The sequence below is a fragment of the Oryctolagus cuniculus genome, chromosome 12, assembly GCF_964237555.1.
Source record: "Oryctolagus cuniculus chromosome 12, mOryCun1.1, whole genome shotgun sequence".
In the NCBI taxonomy this organism is placed as follows: domain Eukaryota; kingdom Metazoa; phylum Chordata; class Mammalia; order Lagomorpha; family Leporidae; genus Oryctolagus; species Oryctolagus cuniculus.
In genome coordinates this window covers 52,083,347-52,106,088 of record NC_091443.1, presented here as the reverse complement: position 1 = coordinate 52,106,088, position 22,742 = coordinate 52,083,347, and the positions used below count along the sequence as shown (strand labels likewise).

At 49.4% G+C, this 22,742-nt stretch overlaps 2 protein-coding genes across 6 annotated transcripts; both read right to left on the bottom strand.

Moving 5' to 3' along the window:
* Positions 1-269: 269 nt before the first annotated feature.
* On the bottom strand, positions 270-13,017 carry RBM23 (RNA binding motif protein 23). 4 transcript variants are annotated; one of them, XM_051822641.2, is made up of 14 exons: positions 12,691-13,017; positions 7,116-7,191; positions 6,435-6,547; positions 5,912-5,959; positions 5,629-5,808; positions 5,025-5,078; positions 4,775-4,892; positions 4,541-4,693; positions 4,317-4,454; positions 3,313-3,378; positions 1,801-1,996; positions 1,601-1,714; positions 1,425-1,509; positions 270-1,342 (listed from the first exon to the last, which is right to left on the bottom strand). In XM_051822641.2, exons 2-14 carry the CDS (start codon positions 7,179-7,181, stop codon positions 1,339-1,341), a joined length of 1,335 nt encoding a protein of 444 aa, XP_051678601.1. In that variant the 5' UTR covers positions 7,182-7,191; positions 12,691-13,017; the 3' UTR covers positions 270-1,338. The 4 variants fall into 4 exon arrangements, with proteins under 4 accessions (XP_051678601.1, XP_051678602.1, XP_051678603.1 ...); XM_051822642.2 differs by having other exon boundaries at positions 5,661-5,808; positions 12,691-12,914; XM_051822643.2 differs by having other exon boundaries at positions 5,661-5,808; positions 6,435-6,685; positions 12,691-12,868.
* A 1,011-nt stretch (positions 13,018-14,028) lies between these two features.
* On the bottom strand, positions 14,029-22,739 carry PRMT5 (protein arginine methyltransferase 5). Of its 2 annotated transcripts, none has more exons than XM_002718065.5 (17): positions 22,421-22,739; positions 21,667-21,785; positions 21,268-21,353; positions 20,965-21,099; positions 20,216-20,328; positions 20,025-20,074; positions 19,656-19,819; positions 19,043-19,204; positions 18,808-18,885; positions 18,663-18,721; positions 18,456-18,578; positions 18,196-18,371; positions 16,534-16,643; positions 16,232-16,325; positions 15,977-16,093; positions 15,720-15,784; positions 14,029-14,585 (listed from the first exon to the last, which is right to left on the bottom strand). In XM_002718065.5, the coding sequence occupies exons 1-17, from the start codon at positions 22,528-22,530 to the stop codon at positions 14,433-14,435; spliced, it is 1,914 nt and encodes a 637-aa protein (XP_002718111.1). In that variant the 5' UTR covers positions 22,531-22,739; the 3' UTR covers positions 14,029-14,432. The 2 variants fall into 2 exon arrangements, with proteins under 2 accessions (XP_002718111.1, XP_002718112.1); XM_002718066.4 differs by lacking the exon at positions 22,421-22,739 and adding an exon at positions 22,336-22,394.
* Positions 22,740-22,742: the final 3 nt, after the last annotated feature.

The window sequence follows — 22,742 nt, the reverse complement described above, 5'->3', positions numbered from 1 at the left end:
GGTGAGCTTAGGAGACTTCTCTGGTGCTAAGACTCAAGATCACAAAACACCCCTAGGGGAAGGAAGACCGTGCTACTGCCACACTGCCATCTGGTGGCAAGTCAATATCTGTCCCTAGGCACAGAGCTTCAAAGTCTCGTGTAGACAGCTGGGTCTGGAGAGGCCAAGGGAAAGACAATGTGATTCAGATACAGATGGAGAAGGCAGGAATGAGCCTTCTGTCTGTTTTTCTAAGGAAGGTGAAGTAAAACAAAATAAAACAAACTCACTGACATGACAAATGTTTTATATGCCTAGAATCATCAGGGTTTTGGCGCGTGAGAATTTAACATCAGATACCAACTGACTTTAGAGACCATACATATATGGGCAGCAGTTACCACAAGAGGGCTTGCCTTTTGTATCAAGTTTATATATGTATACATACATACATATGTGTGTGTGTGTATATATATATTTATGTACACAGACACAGGGTATAAAATCCAGTAAGAAGGGCTCATGTGGGTCCAGACGGGGGCAGCAGCAGCTCTAACCGCCAGGGCTGAGGCCACAGTAGAGGCATACAGAAGCGGTGGAGAGTAGCAGCATCCTCTCCATTATCCCACCCTGGGCCAAAGGGAGGACCTGGGAAGTAGGTCAACTACACAAAGGAAGATGGAAATTACTGGAAAGGGAACCCACCTTTTACCAACTCCTGAGAACCCCTAAGGCATTCTAATTGCCTGGCAGGACAGACCTCTCCCGCACCTCTCAGCAAGCCTATGGTAGCTCTGGCCTCAAGCCGCACCAAGCTGAGGTCTAAGGCAGGCTTTACAATGCACATGTCCAGGCTACCTTCCAGGGAGTTAGTAGCATAAAGTCAACATCTTCAAGGTTCACTCCCCAAACTCCCAAGTCCTCTTGATTTAGAGATCCTAAGACATTTCCTTGACAGATTACGGGGTAAACCGTAGGAAAAGGAGAGAGCAGTTCCTTCAGTTAATGCCCCACAGATTTCCCAACACAGGAGGAATGGGGGAGTCACTAACAGGGGTTTAGAAAGGCAAGAAGGTCATTCTCAGGAGATGATATACATGGAGAAATAGGGACTCAGTGCAGGGTAGATTCTGTACTCTTCAACTGGGGGCTGTGCTCAGCAGAGTCCACTCCCAGTGGGGCTGCAGGCAGGAGTTCCTCTTGGTGTCAAAGGGCGGCCCTTGCTCCTCCAGAGTCAAAGTCCAGGCATTCAGAATGGCTTGGTCCTCAAAATGAAGATGGGGGCAGCAGAAAAATAGACGTGGAGAAGAGACTGGCAGGACCCAGGGACACAGGGAGGCAGTTTACTGTGCCAGTGATTTACCTGTGGCAAGGAGAAGAGGTAAACGGGAAGCCAAAGAAAAGAATAAATCAAAGACTTAAAGGAGCTGGGTCCTGAGACTCACATGGTCTGGGGGGTGAAGAGGCTGGAGAGCTGGAAGCACTGGGAGGCAATTGCCTGGGAGGCGAGGTTCAGGGCTGGACTCAGAGCTACAGAGAGAGGCAGAGTGATTGAGTGAGCACAGAGAACTCCTCCGTTCCAGGCTCCACCCCTCTCTCATTTTCCCAAGCCTAACCATACCAGTCAGAGCTGCTGGGTTCAGGGCCCCCAAGGGAACTGCTCCATTCAGCTGCAAGGCAGCAGCCTGGGCAGCAGCAGCAGCCACTGCTGTGGTTGGCAGCTGGATTCCAGAGCCTAAAAGGAGAAGAAACAGTGGGGTTAAGATGCAATCCTTGATCTAAAATTCAACCCTGTGTTCTTCACCTTGAGAGATACTGTACCTTCTGCTAGTTTGGCCATAAGCTGCAATCGTCCACCTGGTGATCCCAGATCCAGCTCCTGGTCCCCATCAGGAAAAGTGATATCTGTGGTACCATCCGGTCGCTCAGTCACGTGGCCAACCCTCATAGGTCGACCAGCAAGCTCAAAGCCATTCAACTGTTCCAGGGCCCGCCGGCCACACTCAGAATCGGAGAACTATGAGAAACCCAAGTCCTGTCAGTCACTTTCAGGCCAAATGTGATCTCAAAGACCCACTAGTCCTATCCCAGCAAAGATGCATGCTCACTGTGATACAAACTTTTCTTTTCCCCATTGCACCAAAATGGTTCTCTCAACAGGACTGCTTCCAACTCAATGACAATCACTTTTCAATTTTCCATCTCCACTGAGAACTTAACGCAGAAAGTCCGTTACCTACAGGGAACCTAGCCTGACAGCTTGTTTCATTTGATTGTTAGGAGTAGCAGGAACCTGGAACTCCAGGGCACAAGTTTAGGAGGGGACACATCCTAGTGCTGAGAGCCAGGCAGCACCCCACGCCCACATACACACCAGTACTGCTAAGTCAGTGACCTGCAGGGGGCCTGCACTCTCTATCCCTTTTTATCAGCAGCACCAGCAGTTCCCTGAGATAAAGAGGATTTCAGTCTCTTTGTGCAAGTGTCAAGGCTGCTGACCTAAAAGGCAGCAACAAAAAGTCTTCCCACATCTGAGTCACACTCAATTGCAGAAATGGTCACCTGCCATTACAAAACTGTCATCACCACAGCTGGCTTTATTTACTCTAGCATTACCTGCCCTAGGGCTTATCACGTGGTGCTGACAGTTCCTAGGTGGGTGGCCTAGGTGGCTTACCTATACTGGAAACTTCTGAGGTGAGCAATTCCCGTGGTAAAACACACCTTACCACCCTTCTGTCCTGTGGCCAACTGTGGAGGTGTGTACGCTGCCTGGAGTCCCAGGAGTCTCATGGAAGAACCAGGGGATAGGAACTGGAAACAACTTTGTCGGAGTGTCAAGAAAAAGTGTTGCTGGCCACTGTTAGGTGGTCTCACTATTCTCCCTACAGCGGCATTTTAATGCAAAGATCTTTCGCAGTGTGGGACAGTGCCAAGGGGAAGTATAACTTCCTATTCCCACTCCCATCATGAGAATACACCATTCATTAAATCAAGTCCTGATAAGCCCACACCTAACCTCCCTCATGCCCCCACCCTCTCAGCTGCAGCCTGGAATAATTACTATTACCCAAAGAGCAAGTTGTAGCACCAGGGAAGCTGGTTGAACTCCTGGATAGCCCCATATCAGGGTCAATGACAGAGTGTAGGAGCAAAGCCAAGACCTCAAGCAATGCACTCATCTCAAGGGGCAGAAGGCTAGTCCAAGCTCCAGGCACCAGGGTTTATGGGTCATTTGTACAGTTCCTAAAGGAGGAGGATGAAGCTAAGCTGCAAATTCAGACAAGTGGACAAGCCAAAGAAAAATGTGAAAATCAAAGACTCGACACTCACCGTAATGAAACCATAACCTTTAGAGCGGCCTGTATCTGAATCCTTCATCAGGACAATATTATCAATCTGCAGTAGAATAGGATGGAATTATTAATAATCTTTTGACTAGTCCACACTTTTAAGACTGCTGTAAATAACTCTAACTCTCTAGTCAAAAAATTACACCTATCCAAGTCTTTTAGAAGGAGACAAACAGAGGCCAGTGTTGTAGCACAGGTTAAGCTGCCGCCTCTGATGCTGACACCCGATATGAGCATTGGTTCATGTCCTGGCTGTTCCGCTTCTGACCCAGCTCCCTGCCAATGCACCTGAAAAAGCAGAGGAAGATGGCACAAGCATTTGGGCCCTTGCCACCCACATGAGAGATCTAGATGGAGTTCCAGGCTCTTGGCTTCAGCCTGACCCAGTCCTGTCATGGCCATTTGGCGAGTAAACCAGTAGATAGATCTCTCTTTCTGTAATTCTTTCAAATTAATAAATCTTAAAAAAGAAAGACAAACAGCAGTGCAGACACTCTCTGGGTACCAACACTGCATATGAGAATGTCTGGCCTTGATTCTTAGGAGGCAACAGGTGGTAGCTCAAGTGTTCCAGTCCCTTCCACCCATGTGGGAAACCTGAACTGAGTTCTGGGCTCCTTGCACCTGGCCAAGGACTCCTACAGGCATCTGGGGAGTGAACCAGTAGATGGACGATAGAGCTCTGCTTTCAAATTAATAAATAAAATTTTAAAAAGAGACAAAACACCACTTTTTCCAAAAACATCTTTTCTGACTAATCTTACTCAATCTGGACTCTTTCAAAACATCTTTCCTGACTAATCTTACTCAATTCTGCTGTGTCTGGCGAGCATGAACAGAGCTGGAGCCTAACCTTCAAGGCATGGACCTGAACACCCATGTTGATGTACAGAGTGGGATCATCACAGCTGCACAGAACACAGTACGCTCACCCTCCCCACCTTTTCTGGTCCCCTCTAGAGGTTTCCCTGATGCTCTACTCACTTTGCCAAAGGGCTCAAAGATGCCCCGGAGCATGTCCTCAGTGATATTGAAGTGCAGGGAGCCCACATAGAGGCGCAGTGGTCCACCACTGCCCTTCTGCAGGTTGTTGGCCATGGCTGCCAGTCGGTTTTTCTCAGCCTGGGGAGAGAGAAAATGATGGGTCACGTCCCATGTTCCTCCCCCACCCTCCCATCCCCATTATGTCAGTTTCTCAGTCTGCTCACCTGTGAGGCCTGTACCATGATAGGGACCCCCAGCAGCCGTTGCCCAGTCAGTCCAATGGCCAGTGGCACAGCCTGGATGTCACAGAATTCCACATAGGCAATGCCCTTAGAACGACGTGAGTTCCGATCTGAGATGATCCGCACATCGCGAACCTATCCGGGGGCACAAGGGATCCTGAGTTAGGTACAAGGGAAGACAAGACAGAAGTGAGGCTCCTCAGGGGACAGGGTTACCTTGCCAACAGCAGAGAAAAAGTCCTCCAAGTCTCGAGGCCGAATGCGGGCAGCCAACTGCATGCAGAGAACTGTGCGGGCATCACGCTCCTCAGGGCTCAGGTTATCCACTGGCTGCCTACAGAGCAAAATGTGTTGGCACCGCTGCCCCTGGTCCCTGTTCTCCAGCTGACCTACAACATTCAGCTCCACCCATCTTTTATTATTTGTAACTCACAATTCCTAAAAACAGTGCTCATTATCAACTCACCTGACTGGGCTCTTCTCTCTGATGTGAGGACTCTTACTCTGGCCATACCTGGGCCTGAGGAGTAGGAAAAAAAGCAGCAAAACCTGATTCACATTGGTCCAAAGTTAAATCTTTCTTCACGAACAAATCAGACTCCAACACCTCATCTTACATAAGAATTCTTTTTTTTTTCATAAGAATTCTTTTTAAAAACTCCAGCAGACGGAAGTGAACCAGCTGATGAAAGATCTCTGTCTTTCCCTCTGTCACTCTGTCTCTCAAATAAATAAATCTTAAGTAAAATAAATAAATTTAAAAAAACACAATAAATTACCTTCAGGCTGTGTGTCTAAGGTATAAAACACAAATTTTGTGTTTAGCTGTGGGTCCCATTTCCAAGATATCTCATTATGCAGATGCAAATATTCCAAATCTGAAAACATCCAAAATTCCAACCACTTCTGCTCTCATGACGGGATAAAGGATACTCAGCCTGCACTTTCCCTCCAGTGGCAGTAGCCTACTCATCGCAATGGGTTTTAAGCACCCTCGGGCTTGGCTCCACAGTGTACTTGTTTTAGCCAGATTATGATACAAAGGTGATCTTATTAGCAAAAGGCGATACCCAGCGGCAAGTGGAGAACTCCTATAGCGTACTCGGTCCTCACGACGCCGGTCCCGACTTCGTGACTCACTACTATGCCGACGGTCCCAGCTTCGGCTACGGCTACGGCGATGACGCTGGCGTTCTCGACTTCGGCTCCGACTGTTTCTCCGTCTATGCCGGTCCCGGTCTCGGCTGCGACTACACATGGAAACAAGCTCGTCTGGCCTTTCACATTCGGCTTTCCCTGCTATCTTCCCACTTGAGTAATTCCTCAAGCCCACCAGTGCCCGCAGTGACTGACCTGCGCTTTCTATCCCTGCTTCTGCTATGGCTCCGACTCCTCTTCTTCCTGTGAAAGAGAGTGAAGGTTCTTAACACTGAGGGGGTTCCATTCTTTCTCCCAAGGAAACGGAATGAGAATAAGGCCAGGGTGAAACAGAGAGCACCGAAAAGACCGAAGCCCGGCAGATGATCTGGCGGAAGTTCACAGCAACCGCACAACACCGACTTACACACAGCCCTCACTGCTGTCAGGCAGCTGCACTGGCCGGAGTCCCCTTAAAGTCACACAAAAGCTAGTGTTTCAGATCAGGCGTCCTCTTGCTATTTTGATCAAATGAAACAAATCAAAGCTAGGATTTGTCCACTAGTCTATGCTGCAAAGTGAAGACTAGAAGATCATTAAGCCAAATCACCACTATTCCCATGACTCAGTGGCGCCACTACTAAAAGCCAGCAGATTTAACAGCAACTACCTCCCTGTTTTCCAAGAGATGCAGTTGTTTCCCTTTCCCGCGCGGCCAACCCACTTCACCCACACTCACTTGCTTGTCTCCCCAGTGGTGGTGCTCCCACTGGTACCACTGCCACTGTTGCCGGTGCTGCTGGTGGTATTGCTAGGACTGTCCTTTTTAACCTCTTTCCTTTGCTGCTCATCCTGAGGAGTTCGCCAGGAAAATGTCACAAGGTACAAGGTGGCAGACACACAGATTCCATTGGGCAAAAAGAACAAAGGTGGACAAGGAAGAAATCAAAGCTCTCGATCATCTAGCCAGGTGCTGATCGTCTGAATCTCCTAACAAAGGGAATAACAGAGGAAACGAGGAAAACTACCCAAAAAGGAAGAGATCAGAACGGCAGCTTTTTTTGATGTCAACTTTCAGCTATCTAACATCTGTCCACTGACATTACTTCCCAGGAGAGTGAAACACTGGCACTAGGTCTGAGATCCACTAACTTTCTGGGGTCACCGAGAGCTGTGAGTTCAAAGCACATGTTACCACCACCATGTTACGCACCCACCCCCATTTTCTGGAGCCTTCTCTAAAAGTATGGCCCCTGACTGTGGGTCCCCAGCAGAGCTTACTAAGACTATGCCTTTTATGCATAACCTCTGTACAAAATAAAACAAGTGGGGAAGGAAGAGTCACAAAATGTTGAAAATGATGATCCACAGCTGCCCTTTCTTATTAAGCCGATTCCAGGAGCGAGGTGGGGAATATTACCTCCTCTTTTTTATAGGGAGCTTCCAGCATGGCCTCAATCACTATATCAAAGTCATCAGACGCCATCGTGTCAGATCTGAGGAGAGGATATCAACACATAAGAACCTGATTTTTATTCTCTTCCCCTTCCAGCACCACACATTCCCTTCCCCCTCCAAGAAACAGACTTCAGGATACACAGTTCTGCTTCCCAAACTGCAAAGGGATCTTATCAGCTGTCGCTTACTCTACGTTTATTTATGCCCCCTACAGAGCTAAGCTAGTTCTGCTTTGTATCTTAGAAACGGCCAAAGTTCTAGAAGGAAACTAGATACCTAGATAGAGACAAAACACAACACAGATCCTGTCCTGTGCAGAGAAAATGTCAGTATTCAGAAGTACTATTTCCTTCTAACAGACACAGGCCTCCATTCTACTGTTCAGAATTCTGAATGACTGCTTCATACTGAAGTCATAAAAAGAGGCAAATATTTCCAATAAAAAGGTAAAGATGCAGGGTTTAAAAAAAATCACAAGCAAGACAAAGCCAACACCAAAACAATGCAGACATGCCCTAAGCTCTTCCCCACATATCTTAAACACCAATAATTAAAGGCCTCTTCACCAAGTGTTTTCTGTTAGCATTGACTAGAGTTCAGGTAACTCAAAAACATGATTAAGATAGGCTTAATCAATTCTCTGAAGCCTTTCTGTCTCGCAAGCAGGGTAAAACATCTTGCCTTCTCCAATCTTTCACATCTAGCAACTGTCTTTCTCCAGGCTGTCTACCACAGGTCTGACAAATAAGAAAAACAACATACTAAACAAAATCAACAGAATAACATTAAGAATTTATTGGCCTGGAATTATCAATACACATAATATGCGTGAATTTCAAAATAACCATGCTGACTGAAAGAAACCAGACCAAAAACAGTATACACTGAATATTTCCATTTATACAAAATTCTAAAAAAATGCAAACTAACCTATAGTTACAGAAAGCACATCAGTGGTTGCCTGGGGACAGGAGTAGGGGAGAGGGACTAAGAGAAAAGGATTTAAAAAAAAGGCACAAGGAAACCTCTGGGAGTGATGGTTTTATGGATGTCGACACACATCAAATAATACACTTTTAACTTGCTCAATTTAATCATATGCCAATACATGTACCTTAATAATGCTGTGAGGCAAAAACTAATCTGAAGAATTCCTATGTAAGAAAGCTATTCTGGGGCCAACACTGTGGTGTAGTCAGCTACCATTGCCCAAGATGCCAGCATCCCATCTGCGTATCAGTTCGAGTCCCAGCTGCTCCACTTACCATCCGGCTCCCTGATAATGGCCTGGAAAAGCAGTGGGAGATGGCCCAAGTAGTTGGGTCCCTGAACCCACGTGGGAGACCCAGATGAAGCTCCTGGATCCTGGCTTCAGCACAGCCCAGCACTGGCTACTGCAGCCATTTGGGGAATGAATCAAAGGACGGAATCTCTCTCCCTCCATCTCTCCTTTTATCTCGCTCTCTCTTTTTTTTTTTTTTTTTTAATTCGAAAGGCAGAGTTACAGAGAAACAGAGGCAGAGAGCAAGAAAGGTCTTCCATCCACTGGTTCACTCCCCACATGGCTGCCATCAGGCTGATCCAAAGCTAGGAGTCGGGAGCTTCTTCTGGGTCTCCCACATTGGTACACGCACCCAAGCACTTGGGCCATCTTCTACTGCTTTCCCAGGCCATAGCAGAGAGCTGGATCAGAAGTGGAGCAGCCAGGACTTGAACCAGCGCCCATATGGGATGCCAGCACTGCAGATGGAGGCTTTACTCACTATGCCACAGTGCCGAACCCTATAACTCTGTCTTACAAATAAATAAATCAATAAATATTTTTAAGGAAAGCTATCGTAATCAGACTTTCCACAATCACAAGAACTTTGTTCACTTTAGAGCAGTTAATGCACAAGCCAACAATGCTGTCCTGATTGCCCTCAAAGCTCACACCAATTCTGATGTTTTAATAAGTATAATAATTATACCTATTATTATTATTTTTTAAAGATGTGTTTATTTATTTGAAAGGCAGAGTTACAGAGGAGCAGAGGCAGAGAGAGAAAGAGCGAGATCTCCCATCCATTGGTGACCCAGATGACCCTAGCGGCCGGAGCTATGCGTCCAAAGCCAGGAGCTTCTTCCGGGTCTCCCACACGGGTGCAGGGGCCCAAGGACTTGGGCCATCTTCTATTGCTTTCCCAGGCCACAGCAGAGAGCTGGATAGGAAGTGGAGCAGCCGGGACTTGAACTGGTGCCCATGTGGGGCTTTACCCACTGTGCCACAGCGCCAGCCCCTATACCAGCATGTTCAGAAAGATTGCTGGAAAGAGGAAAAAATTATTTGGAGCCAAATGTAAGGCTTAAAATGGAAATCGAGGGGCTGGGCTTTCGGTGTAACAAGTAAAGCTGCAGCACGCGACACCAACATCTCATATGGAAGGTGGGTCGAGTCCCAGCTGCTCCACTTCCAATCCAGTTCCCTGCTAACGCACCTGGGAGAGCAACAGATGGCCCAAATGAATGGGCCCCTGCACCCATATGGAAGACCTGGATGAAGCTCCTGGCTCCTGGCTTTGTCCTCGCCCAGTCCCAGCTGTTGTGGCCATTTGGGGGTGAATCAGCAGATGGAAGATCTGTCTCTCTGTGTCTCTTCCTCTCTCTTTCAAATAAATTAACTAATTTTTTTAAAAAAGGAAATTAAACAAAAATCAAATAGGTAAGTCTAAATCCCAGTGAACTGTCCCTCATAATAATCTTATATTTTACTTAGCACTCAAAGCAACTATAGGCAGATAATACCTAACCAATTTACAGATTTCAAAAACTGAGATTTTTAGGAACTGCCCAATGTCAACGGGCTCAAATGGAGGAACTCTTTTGTAAAGACTTATTTATTTATTTATTTGAAAGGCATAGTTATATGTATATATGTATATAGGGGAGAGGGAGACAAAGATCTTCCACCTGCTGGTTCACTCCCCAAATGGCTACTACAGCTGGAGCTGGGCTGACCCAAAGCCAGGGGCCTCTTCCAGGTCTCCCACATGGGTGCGGGGGACCAAGCACCTGGGCCATCTTCTGCTGCTTTCCCAGGTGCATTAACAGGGAGTTGGACTGCAAGTGGAGTAGCCAGAACTTGAACCAGTGCCCATATGGGATGCAGGTGCCGCAAGCAGCAGCTTTACTCACTATGCCACAACACTAGCCCCCAGGATCTAACTCTTTTTTTCTTTCTTTTTTTTTAAAGATTTATTTATTTATTTGAAAGCCACAGTTCACACAGAGGAGAGGCAGAGTGAGAGAAATGTCTTCCATCTGATGGTTCACTCCCCGACTGGCCACAGTGGCTGGAGCTGTGCTGATCCGGAGCCAGGAGCCTCTTTGGGTCTCCCATGTGGGTGCAGGGACCCGAGGACTTGGGCCATCTTCTGTTATCCCAGGCCACAGCAGAGAGCTGGATCAGAAGTGGAGCAGCTGGGTCTCGAACCAGCGCCCATATGGGATGCGGGCGTTTCAGGCCAGGGCGTTAACCCACTGCACCACAGCGCCAGCCCCCAGGATCTAACTCTTGATCTGAGGTCTTAAGACCCCAAGTGTAAAGTTGTATGCGTTATATCATGTTACCTCTCTCACTTAACCTTAAAGAAAACTTTCAAAAGTATACAGTATACCAAGATGTCTACTGTTAAATATATACTTCTCCAACCTGTTTATCAAAACAATCAGTCCCGTTAATTACAGCTTACTGAGAGGCTACTACATCTGTGGCATATAAAGTATATACTTCCAAATATTAGGAACCAGGGGCAGGCACTGTGGTACAGTGGGTTAAGTCGCTGCTTGGGACATCCACATTCTGCATCAGAGGACATTTCAGTCCTGGCTACTCCACTTCCAACCCAGTTTCCTGTTAAGGTGCCTGGGAAGAGGCAGACCACTACTCAGAAACTCGAGTTCCTGCACTCATGTGGGAGACCCGAATAGAGTTCCTGTTTCCTGATTTTTAGTCTGGCCCAGTCTTCTGGGGAAGGAAGGTCATTCTTTCTCTGCCTGTTTTTCAAATAAATAAATAAATCTTTTGGAAAAAAAAAAAAAACACATTAGGAATCAGACTAACTGCAACATAAGTATCTGGTCTACTTTGGAAAGATGACTCTAAAAATAAGTGTTTTTGATCCTCAAACTGTTGCTTGCAAACATTTTGGCTGCCTCAACTATTTTATTTTCTATAATATGCTTTTTCCTCGCCAATTAAAATGTTTTTGACTTCAAGAGTTGCTCCAGTTGAATGCTAAGCACAAAGCAGAGGTACCAAACACAAGCACAAACACTTTCACTGGACAAACCTCTAGAAATGAACCTCAGAGAGCAATGAACCTACTTAAGCACATAATGTAGAGTCATGTGCTACTTAAATTCTTGTCAACAACAGACTGCATATACAAGGATGGCCCCACTAAGGTTACATTCCCTCAGTAACACGCTAGCTGCCTCCGTTTGTATGGTCAGGTTCTTCTACATGCCCACCATCACATTCCTCAGAACCCATCCTATCGTTGGGCAGTGAGAACATGAGCATGCTATTTTGAAACCTGCAATCTCACTAGGGTTAGTGTCAAGATGTCCCCAAACCAAGGAAGTGCCAAACACTATGCATTTTCAGGCCAGTAGTTTTCCAACTCCATCTCCTAACTCATGGGGAGGGGTCAAGGTCATTCGATCCCATCTATAAAAACAGTCGTGTTTTCTCCCACCCCTACTCCAAAAACTTGCATTAAAAGCCCACAATCATTGCTGTGCCTGGATCTTGTTACCCAGGCCAGAAGGGAGACCCCCACGGATGAAGGGGTATGGGAGAATGAAGAGTTCACCAAACGCTGGGACTCCAGGGGTAACTAGGAGCGCCATTCTGGGTCTGATCACTCCTCTGGGCACAAACACCTCCGAAGTAAAGGCCGCTTAATTAAGAACAGGAACAAGGAGCACGATAAGGAGCCAAGCCTGCGAATGATCCTGTAAGCAACCAACTGGCACAACGTCCCAGCGCGCAATCTCGTGGCGACCTCGTCCTTCGCCTATACAATGTGCGTGGCTACGAAGTTAAAAGGATCCCGCAGAGACCAACTTAGCGAACCTGAGTCTTCAGGAGCCTGGGAATAGAAGAAATCTCAGTTCCCCTTTCTCTCTCAGTGGTGACACCAGAGGCTAGAACGCGATTACACACGCCCTCTCAGGCCGTGGAGGGTCCCAGCCCCCCACCCCGGCGGGAGCGACCCTAAGTGTCACTGCTGTGGGGACCAGGAGAGATCAAAGTCGCTGCGATCCGAGAGGCCGCGTCCGTGCCGGCCCCTTAAGTCGTGCCAGTGGGCTACATTCAGGTAGCGAACCTTCCAGATCACAACGAACCAAAGTGTGTAAAACTTATTTTAAGTTTGCCTCACTCTGTCGTGACGCCATTGCGGCCTGTGACGTCAGGGGGAGGCGCCGAGCGGCAACGTCACGCGGAGGGGACGTCGCGGGGGGGGGGTGAAGGGGGTTTCGGGGTTTCTCACCAGTTCCGGGTCCCCGCAGAGGGGTCCGGGCTCTCCCTTCTTCTGTGGGTGTGTTGGGGGGCGCGAAGCTCGGCTGTTTCCTAGTTTCAGGACTAAAAGGACCACTACAGCCGGAGCTGCTTCCCTTCCCGCAAAATGGCGGCAGCTCCGCTGTCTTCCAGAATCTTCCCCAATCTGCGCCTGCGCCGAAATCCGACAGCGCGGAAAAGAATCTCAGCGGTTTCGCGGTCACAGCCCAAACTACAGGCTTTCATTGGCTAAAACCCTACATATGGGTGGAGCCAAACTCATGTCTCTTAGCAACCACCAAGTTCCCATTGATTGGCCAACCTCTCAGTGACTGGGAAAGTGCAAAAGCGCCCTTTGGTGGCCGCCCACCACCCCCTCATTGGCTAAACGGCCCGTGGAGGGCCCGCCTGCTCCACTCCGACTTTGCTGGTGTAGGTTTAGACAGGCGCGAAGGGCGGAGCCGACGAGGAGCGGTGGCCGTCCTTGGCCGTCCCTGCTCCGGTTTGCCGAGCCAGTCCCATCGATCTTCCTTTGCACCGCTTTGTAACTGCACCTGTTTCACGTCAGGGATGCCAGGCTCCACACCACCCTCCCAATCTCAGCGACTGATTATCTGGGAAGCCCAGGGCTTGCCTTCTTGCACATTGCCTCAGCCGCACTGCCTGGTCCCGTAAGTCACACACCTTCAGTTCAAATCCATGCCCCAGACTTAGCACTGCAGCGGGAAACTTCTCAGGTGATGGGTGCAGCAGTACTCCCAGACTTCTAACCAGGAGAAGGGAGCATTCTCTCCCCTCACTTCCCTAGGGCTTCCAGTACCCCTGCAGGCTTCAGCTGCCTGACACAGGTGCTAAGCGCCAGTTAGAGAACCTGAGTTCCCGTTTTGATTTGGGCGCGTAGGCACATTATGCCGTTGAAGACTTCATCTCCCCAGGCTGTAAGGCCGAAAATTGAACTAGATGATCTGATTTCAAACCCTAACCTGCTGATTTTATTCAAACCCAATACTTGGCTTGCCTGGATGGCTTCCAGTTTTTCCCCAAGAGCTGGCAGTGTGGCAACTCAGTTAGGTGGAAGGGAAGCTGGCTTCACGCCCTTTCTCTGTCCAAGGCAACGAACTCTATGCCTTTTCCCCAGAGAAAAGCCTGACACAGACCCTACTGGACAAGGGCTCGCTCTAGCTGGTTAGAAAGGCCCATGTCCAGGAGTCACTGCTCACCCAAGTAGGAAATAAAGCTCGGCCCCTATGGGTCTTGAAAGGGTAAGGGCACAGGCCTGAAAATGCCTGGGTCTAAAAGGTGTGGGCAAATAGAAGCAGTGAACAGCAGATCAGAGCAAGAAAGGGCCATAACTTCACTTTATTTGTATTTCCTCTTACACAAAACCATCAAAACAAGAACAGAGAGGAGCAGAGGAAGGACTGAAAATGTTTCAATCCACACGTTCTCAGGGCTATTCCAGGAAGTTCTTGAGGCTGAGTGCCTGTCGGTGTAGCTTCAGGTCCCAGACTACCAATTCCTCATGTCCTGATCTGAGGTCTTCACAGATTGCTGGCTTTAGCCTTGCAATTAATTCTTATCCTTTGCCCACCTCGATGGAAGGCAGGAAATCAGACTGAAATGCTCCTCTCTCTCGGGCAAGCGGAATCACAGCCCAGAGATGTACAGCACCTTCTGTGCTACAAGAGCAGAACCTGAAGCCGCTTTCAAGGCTCTGGACACTTGCACGGAGCATCAGAGGCCAATGGTGTATGAGCGGCCGGTAGGGTTGTGAATAGCAGAACAAACTGGTGCTGTCACAGCCCATTCGTACCACACCTTCTTGGAGTTGCTGCATCGCCAGAAACGCACACAAATAGTCTGGCCTTCACGCACTGTAATGGGTTGCTGCAAGAAGCAAGATAGGGAGGTTTGATGTGGAGCTAATAAATTATTTGTGACAGCATATTAAGGTAGGTGTGGAGCTAAAATGATAAACCCAACAGACTGTTTCCAACCCTCATGAAGCTTACTTAAAGTCTATCAGAACACTCAGCAGACACTGAGCAAATCATCAAAACTATGGTAAATCAGGGGCTTATGAAAACACCTATGAGGAGCTGGCGCTGTGGCACAGCAGACTGAGCTGCCATCCTGCAGAGCGTCAGTTCAAGACCAGGCTGTACCGCTTACAATACAACTCCCTGCTAATGCCCCTGGGAAAGCAGAAGATGGCCCAAGTGCCACCCATGTGGGAGACCTGGAGAGAGTTCCAGGTTCATGGCTTTGACCTGGCCACTTGGGTAGTGAACCAGTAGATGGAAGATCTCTCCATCCCTCCCTCCTTCTTTATGACTCTGCCTTTAAAAATACATAAATAAATCTTAAAGACTACAATTTAAAACACCTGTGAAAGGTGGTCAGGGAAAGTTTATCTGATAATAAAAATGCACAAGGAGACCTCCAGGAGAGGTTGACTGGAGGAAAACATGAGCAAAGAACCTGCCAGGCTAGGAGAGAGGTGAGAAAACCTGAGGGAAGAAAGAGGATGGGCACTTAGAGGAACCAGAAGGTCTGCAGGGCTGAAGCCATGTAAGCAACAGGACAGTCTCTGAAAAGGCAAGTAAGGCGAGACACTCCAAGGCTTGTAAGCAATGTTCCGGATTTTGATCTTTATCCTAAGGGTTATGAGAAGGCATTGAAGTGTTTTAGACAGGGGAGAGATAAAGGATAAAGTCATAGTTTTTTTTGTTTTTTTTTTTTTTTTTAAGAAAAAAAGAGAGAGAGAGGGAGGGAAGGAGAGGTAGAGAGAGGTAAAGAGAGAGGGAGAGGGAGAGGGAAAAAGAGAGATTGGACAGAAGAGTAGCCAGGAGAGATGTAGGTAGAAGGCTCTTGCAGATAATTCCAGCACCTACAAGTGGAATAGAAGAGCTTGTAAGAGCAGAACACTGGGTCACAGGTATCAGCTTAGGAGAGGGAAGGGGGCACAACACCAATGGCACAAGCTACTCCTTAACTGTCAGTCTTAAAGGTGATTCCTACCTTAATGGGGAAGAGGATGGGAAACCAAGAGAACATCCCAGGAGAGTGAGTCTCTGGACGGATACCTGTGTGGACAAATGAAAAACACCCCGTTCTCCAAGACTGAGCCTTTTATCTAGGAGAGGCTGTTCTGTGATCATAAGCAACCAAAGATCTCCATTCATGGACTCCTGGGCTCCCCAGGAATCCAAAGGAGACACAAACACAAGCCCGCACCACACCCGCATATCCTGCCATCCACAGCCCAAGACACTCACTCAGAGTGATGTCCCGATAAAGCACAGTCTCGAAGTAGCCCGCGAAGCCATGCAGCACCGTGTTCACCTCCACGGGGAACTCCAAGGTGCAGTAGCGGTTGTTGTCAATCAGAGGATCTGCAAGGAAAAGAACTCTATGGATGATGAGGGACCGGAAGCCCTAGGCCACTTGGTGAAGCTTGGACCATGTAAGGTGGACGGGACAGCAAGGGGAGAAAGCAGGGGGGTGAGGACAGAGGCCACGCAGGAACCCACCTCTGTTGGGATGGCTGAAGGTGAAACAGGGCTGAGGCGCAGAGAGCTGGTGGAAGTTGTGCAGCCGCACCACATAAGGCATCTCAAACTGGGCCTGTCCCGCGTAAGAAAGAGCAAGAGGGAGAGCTGGAGGAGACAGGCAAGAGAGCCTACCTCCTCAGGGAAACACTCAAAAGCCCAGGGGTACAGAGAGAAACACAGTTTCCCTTGATCCACTTCCCCCCATCCCCATTTCTCCATCTCCTCATCTTCTCCAGGAGCGGAATACTACTTTGTCCTTCCCCAGGACGGTGGCTCTTTACCTCAGGGTCACGGTCCTTTTCCCGACAGGCTCGAACCTCATTGTACAGCTTGGAGGAGGAGATGGGAGCCAGGAAGGAGGTGTACTCCCCAGGGATGCTCACGCCATCATCTGCAGAGCAGGAGGGTCAGATTCCCAAGGGAGGGAAATGAGCTGTGCCTGCACTAACCAAAGCCTCAGACCTCCCACGTCCACATAGACCAAGGCTGGCATGAGAATGGCAGAAGTCACTAAGTGCTGTCACATCCAGGCTGGCCTGTCCCTAACTCCTAACATGGGGGAAATCTACCTCTAGATTAATGTACAGAATAACACAAGCTTAAAACCAAAGGAGGGCCGGCGCCGCGGCTCAATAGGCTAATCCTCCACCTAGCAGCGCCAGCACACCGGGTTCTAGTCCCGGTCGGGGCGCTGGATTCTGTCCCGGTTGCCCCTCTTCCAGGCCAGCTCTCTGCTGTGGCCAGGGAGTGCAGTGGAGGATGGCCCAAGTCCTTGGGCCCTGCACCCCATGGGAGACCAGGAGAAGCACCTGCCATGGTGCGCCGGCCACGGCAGCCATTGGAGGGTGAACCAACGGCAAAGGAAGACCTTTCTCTCTGTATCTCTCACTGTCCACTCTGCCTGTCAAAAAAAAAAAAAAAAAAAAAAAAAAAACAAAGGAGGGGCCAGCGTTGTGGCATAATGGGTTAAGCTGCTGCTGTGATGCCGGTACCCAGTGAGACCGCTGGTTTGGAGTCCTGGCCACTCCGCTTCCAATACAGCTCCCTGCTAATCCACCTCAGAAAGCAATGGAAGATGGCCCAAGTGCTTGGGCCCCTGCACCCACATGGGAGACCCAAATAGGGTTCTAGGCTCCTGGTTTCAGGTTTTCTTTTTCTTTTTTTTTTTTTTTCCAGGCAGTGTTAGACAGTGAGAGACAGAGAGAGTTACAGACAGTGAGAGAGAGAGAGCAAGGTCTTCCTTCCATTGGTTCACTCCTCTAATAATGGCTGCTATGGCCACACTGTGCCATTCCAAAGCCAGGAGCCAGATGCTTCCTCCTGGTCTCCCATGCAGGTGCAGGGACCCAAGCACTTGGGCCATCCTCCGCTGCCCTCCCGGGCCACAGCAGAGAGTTGGACTGGAAGAGGAGCAACTGGACTAGTACCTGGCACCCCAACCAGGACTAGAACCTGGGGTGCCGGTGCCACAGGCGGTGGATTAGCCAAGTGAGCCATGGCGCTGGCCCCATGGTTTCAGTTTTGCACACCCCCTAGCCACTGTGGCCATTTAGGGAGTGAATCAGTGGACAGAAGATCTCTTTCTCTCCCTCTCTGCCTTTCAAACAAATAAATAAACTTTTTGTTTGTTTGTTTAGAAGATGAAAACCAAAGGAAACTAAGCTGGTGGTTCTTCTGTGGGGTCCACAAAGTTCCACAAGAAAGCCAAGCCCAGGTGAGTGGGATTCCACAGACCTCACGTGAAGAATCTCTGCCCTAGTTCCCTCATTTTATAGATGTGAACACTGAGGGCGAGAGAGAGGATTTCATTTGTTGAGGGCACAAGGCCAGCAGCTCTCAAAATCCATGCTGACCCAAGTCTAACTCACTTTCCCCCACAACCTGTAACCTCCCAGGCTGCTGCCACCCCTCCTGCCCCGCCATGTACCAGAACCCGGAGGCACCTTTTAAGAAGTGCTGGGCTCCGTCCAAGCACTCAGGTGACAGTTCATTGTCAGCAAAGGAGCCCAGAAGCTCACTGACAATGACATCCGCTTTCTCTGGAGCCACCCATTCCCGCATGTCTGACGAGACTACTGTCACCTGGCTTCCCCATTCTTCAAACTGCCAGTTCTCGAGCCTGAAACAGAGATGACACAGGTGAGGAGAGAGGCTTAGGAGAACTGGCCATGGGGACAAGGTTCCCAACAAGCAGACTACTCACGTCACCACAGCATTTGGGTTCTTCTCTACAGCGTACAGCTTTATCCGCCGATCAGCCTGCTTGGCTGCCCGCAAGGAAGCATTCACCAGGGGTCCCCGGCCTGCTCCCAGCACCATCAATACCCTGGGGGAGGGGAAGAGACAAGCAGACTAAGCAGACAAAGAAGTTCACGTGCAAGGCCCCCAGGTTTGCAGGGAAAGCACTCACTGGACATTGGAATCCTTCTCCTCCTCTGGTACACGGTCCAGCAAGCATTTATAGATGGCCTGGGGAAGGAGAGACTCATGGCTATAATTCCATCCTCACCCCGGTCATCCTGGCCCTGTGCTTCCCCAGCCCAGGCCCAGTGTACCTGCTGATACTGAGAGTATTTGATGGGGTCCTTTTCGAACACTTCATATGTCTGAGATTCCAGATTGTCCATCAGTGGCTGACGAATGAGAGGAAAAATACAAATTAAGTTTCTTGGCAAAGGCCAATGCACCAGAACATCAGATACTTTCCACTACCTCCCAAAGTAGAATCTTTGGGAGGATCCTGGGGCACTTCCCCCAAAAGATCCGTTTCCTAGTGTACTCCAAACCTACCTGGAGCGGGGACTGCAGATAGTCTTCATAGCCCTTGGCAAAGAGTTCATAGGCATTGGGTGGAGGGCGGTTCTGGCTTAAGTATTCCAGGTACTGGAGGTAGGAGCAGAACTCCTTCTCTGAGTGGTGGTTGGTGCCGGTGATGATGAACTGTACCTCCAACTGTGAGGGAAGTCAGAGCATCAGACAGAGCTCAAAACCAAGGTTCTGGGTCGTGATGGTTTTGGGCCAAACAGCCCTAGCATAAAATAAAGCCCAGACCAACAGTTCTCCAGGGTCCGGCCCAATACCAACAAAAGTGGCTCAATAAACTTCCAAAGCCTTCTTACGCTACCTAAGCACCATGCTGGCACAAGAGGCGCCAGGGCTCCTTACTGTAAACTTATTAAATGACAATCTTGTAGGCTCCAGTTCCTTTTGAAAGGTTCCTGGGGCTCCCTTGAACATTTCCTTTGCTGGGCTCAAAACTCTCAACTTGACTGAAATAGCTCTCTAGAAACCAGAGAAGAGAAGTCCCATTCCCCTCCACAACCCCCAAGAAATTCGTTATGATGATGCATGTGTAAGGTAAGAGGTACAGCTGGCCCACCTTCAGAACCCTCCTACCATCTACCTTGAGGAGCCGGAAGATCAGCCTCTGGTGCATCTTAGAAAGAACGGGAAATCCTTTCTTATTGGTCAGGAAAATGCTGGTGGGGAGAATGGCTGCTTTGATGGGCTCCCCAAGCCAACGGTCAATGACGTGATTAGATGGGAGGTCAGCCCCAATTTCAAGAGCTACACAGGGAACAGAAAATGCTGTCAACCATTGCCAGGAGAGAAACCCTTCCTTTCTCCCTTGTACAAGTTGTTTCCTCTCAAGAGCAAGGCAGATTCAGGCCAAGGGAAAGTGGTCAAGCTTGCTCACTATGGACAAAACTGCTGAGTGCTGTGCACAGACGCCACAGGAAGGACACTTATCCCAGGACCCTTGTAGACTCACCTACTGCAATCCTCTTGCTATAGTCACACAAAGTTCGGAAGTTGTGCCACCTGCCCAGAGTTGGATACAGAAAAACACACATATGTGTGGCCCACCAATCACCACAGCTCAAGGAGACTTCCCGACAGGCTCTACCCGTACTTCCCTTCACCCTGCCCCTTGCTCTGGAGTAGTAGCAAAAGGAGACATACCACATCCACGTCTTCTCCTCCCCACTGTACTCCTCTGAGTGTGGAGCTGGTGCATTCTCAATTATATCATCTCTCAGGTCCTCCGGTGCCACCAAGGGCACACGCATCCAGAACTGCACATCAACAGGTGCCCTTTTAGAACTCGCTCTTGAACTCATTGGGTCCAATAACCATCTCACAATTAAAAAGACCTTGATCCAGATCTCAAATTAACCCCTTTAGATGGTTTTCCCAATTTGTGATTTTGTACATGTATCCTGTATATATCCTTAAGCAAATATCTGCCTTGTGGGGCCAACAATGTGCTGTAGCTGGCTAAGCCTCTGTCTAAGGTGCTGGCATTCCATATGGGCACAGATTCTAGTCCCAGCCATTCCTCTTCCGACCCAGCTCTCTGCTATGGCCTGGGAAAGCAGTAGAAGAGGGCCCGAGTGCTTGAGAGACCTGGAAGAAGCTCCTGGCTCTTGGCTTTGGATCAGCCTAGCTGCGGCCATTTGGAGAGTGAACCAGCAGATGGAAGATATTTCTCTCTGTAACTCTACCTCCCTTAAAAAAAAAATCTGCCTTGTGTTTCAATTGTAAAGTTTCAAGAAATAATGAGATATTGTGAAACTGTCTGTTAGCAGGGGAGTGAGCAATAATTTCCATTCTGCCAAATTCCCGCTTCACTGACTGGCAGGCCCAAGAAGCTCCCGCACAGAGCCTGACTACCATGATATGCAGTGGGAAAAAGAGACCCTCGACCATACCATGGAGGAGTGGTGGCCAGTGTGGATGTGGTTGGTCAAAACTCTGGCCAGGTTTGTGTTATCTTCCTGATTAAGGGGCAGCAGGAAAGCCGGAAGACCCAGATACGCCCCAAAATTCAGCTCCTGTAACATGGCCTGGAATGGAGAACGGGAGGAAAATGTTAAGAGCTAACCTCCAAATAGCTTTCATTGCATTCTGTTAGTTGATTTTGTAACTGATGGAAGGGAAAAACGCTCTCCCACCCAGCTCGGGTACAGAGGTCATCTTTAGAACGCTCCAGGAGAGGTCAAACACTGTCTTACCGCCTCCGAGTTCCTGCGGATCTTCTCCACTCTCGAGTCTGGACGGATCCATGGAGAGAGCTTTCCCACAATTAGCGTATTCCAGTCTGCACTCCCCCACCCGGGAAAGACAAAAACTGAATGAGGTTCAGTACTGTACTGGTTCAATTTCTAGTTCTTGGTAGGGAACAGAAAATAGAGATGAGAGACAAAGGCATTTTCCACCACAGACATGGGATAGTCTGATGCAGAATAGGCAACTAAGGCTTTTAGCAAATAAGCAAGGAGAAAACGAGAATTCCCTAGATCCCAGGGGCTATCCAATATATCCAAGTCAGAAAAGGAGGAGAACGAGGGCTCTGATAAAGCAGAGGTTGTTACTGCTGCTAACAATTAAGGGGCATATGGGATGGTCCCTACCCCTTCCTGACAGCAGTAGGTCTGATCGTGTCTGGGGGCCCGGCCGATTCTTAGCAGGTTCCTGAGTGAACTCCCTCTTGAACCGCGGGTGGAAGACAGGCATGCAGAGGAAATCAAACCTACAACCGCGACAGACCCAGAATCATCATGTAAAGAGAGCCAAGCACTGCACTTAGGCTACCTCAACTGCGCACAGCCCTTTCAGATGCCACCAGTCACCGCGCTGGCTCCTGGTTGCAGCCCATCCTGGGACATACCACTTCCCTGCACCGTGCCTCAATTTCTCCCCCAAAACACAGGCAGGGAAAAGATGAGTAAGGGAAAACGACGGAAATCCACGCCAAGTAGCATTCTCTCTACTCTGGGGTCACTGGCTTTCCAGGACTGTGATGTTCAGAGCTGCCCCAGGGCTACCTACACCTACCCTCCCTGCACATGAACCTCCTCTCGCCTTTGCCCCCAACACTTCCCCCTACTCCCGCATACTCATTTTACCCCCGGAGCCCTAGGGGATTGGCTGTATGCCCCCTTTTTGTATCCCCGACAACTCCCCCGACTTCTGGACTAAGAGGCCACACGACTCCCCTAACTTTCCACCCGCCGGGCCGAAGCTGCTCCTCTCAGGAGTAATGGGGTTTCTCACGCCCTCGTCCCATCCGGCCCCTTCACCCCTGCCTCTCGGGGATGACTAGCCTGCCCTTTTCCGTCCTCGAGTTCGGACCCTGCATTCCGCCCGCGAAGGTCTGGCCCTCACCCCTGCTTGGCCACAGCCCCCAGTGTGTCAGCTATTTCGGGGACGCAATTGAGGTCCCTCCCGCTGGACACGCGGCTCCCACCGGCAGCCCCGACCGCCATCGCCGCCATCTTTCCCTCGCGCTCTCCACGCCGGGATTCCTTGATATTAGCAACCAATCACACGCTGAACCAGGCCCCGAGAAGGCGGGACGAGTCGCCTTAACAACCAGAGCGTCCTCCACAGCTCCGGAGCAAGAGACGGAGGGGTGGAGAGTGACTCTTCCCGCCAATCCGCGGGCTGCACCGTGACGTACGGCGTGGCTCCTGCAGATCTACCAATC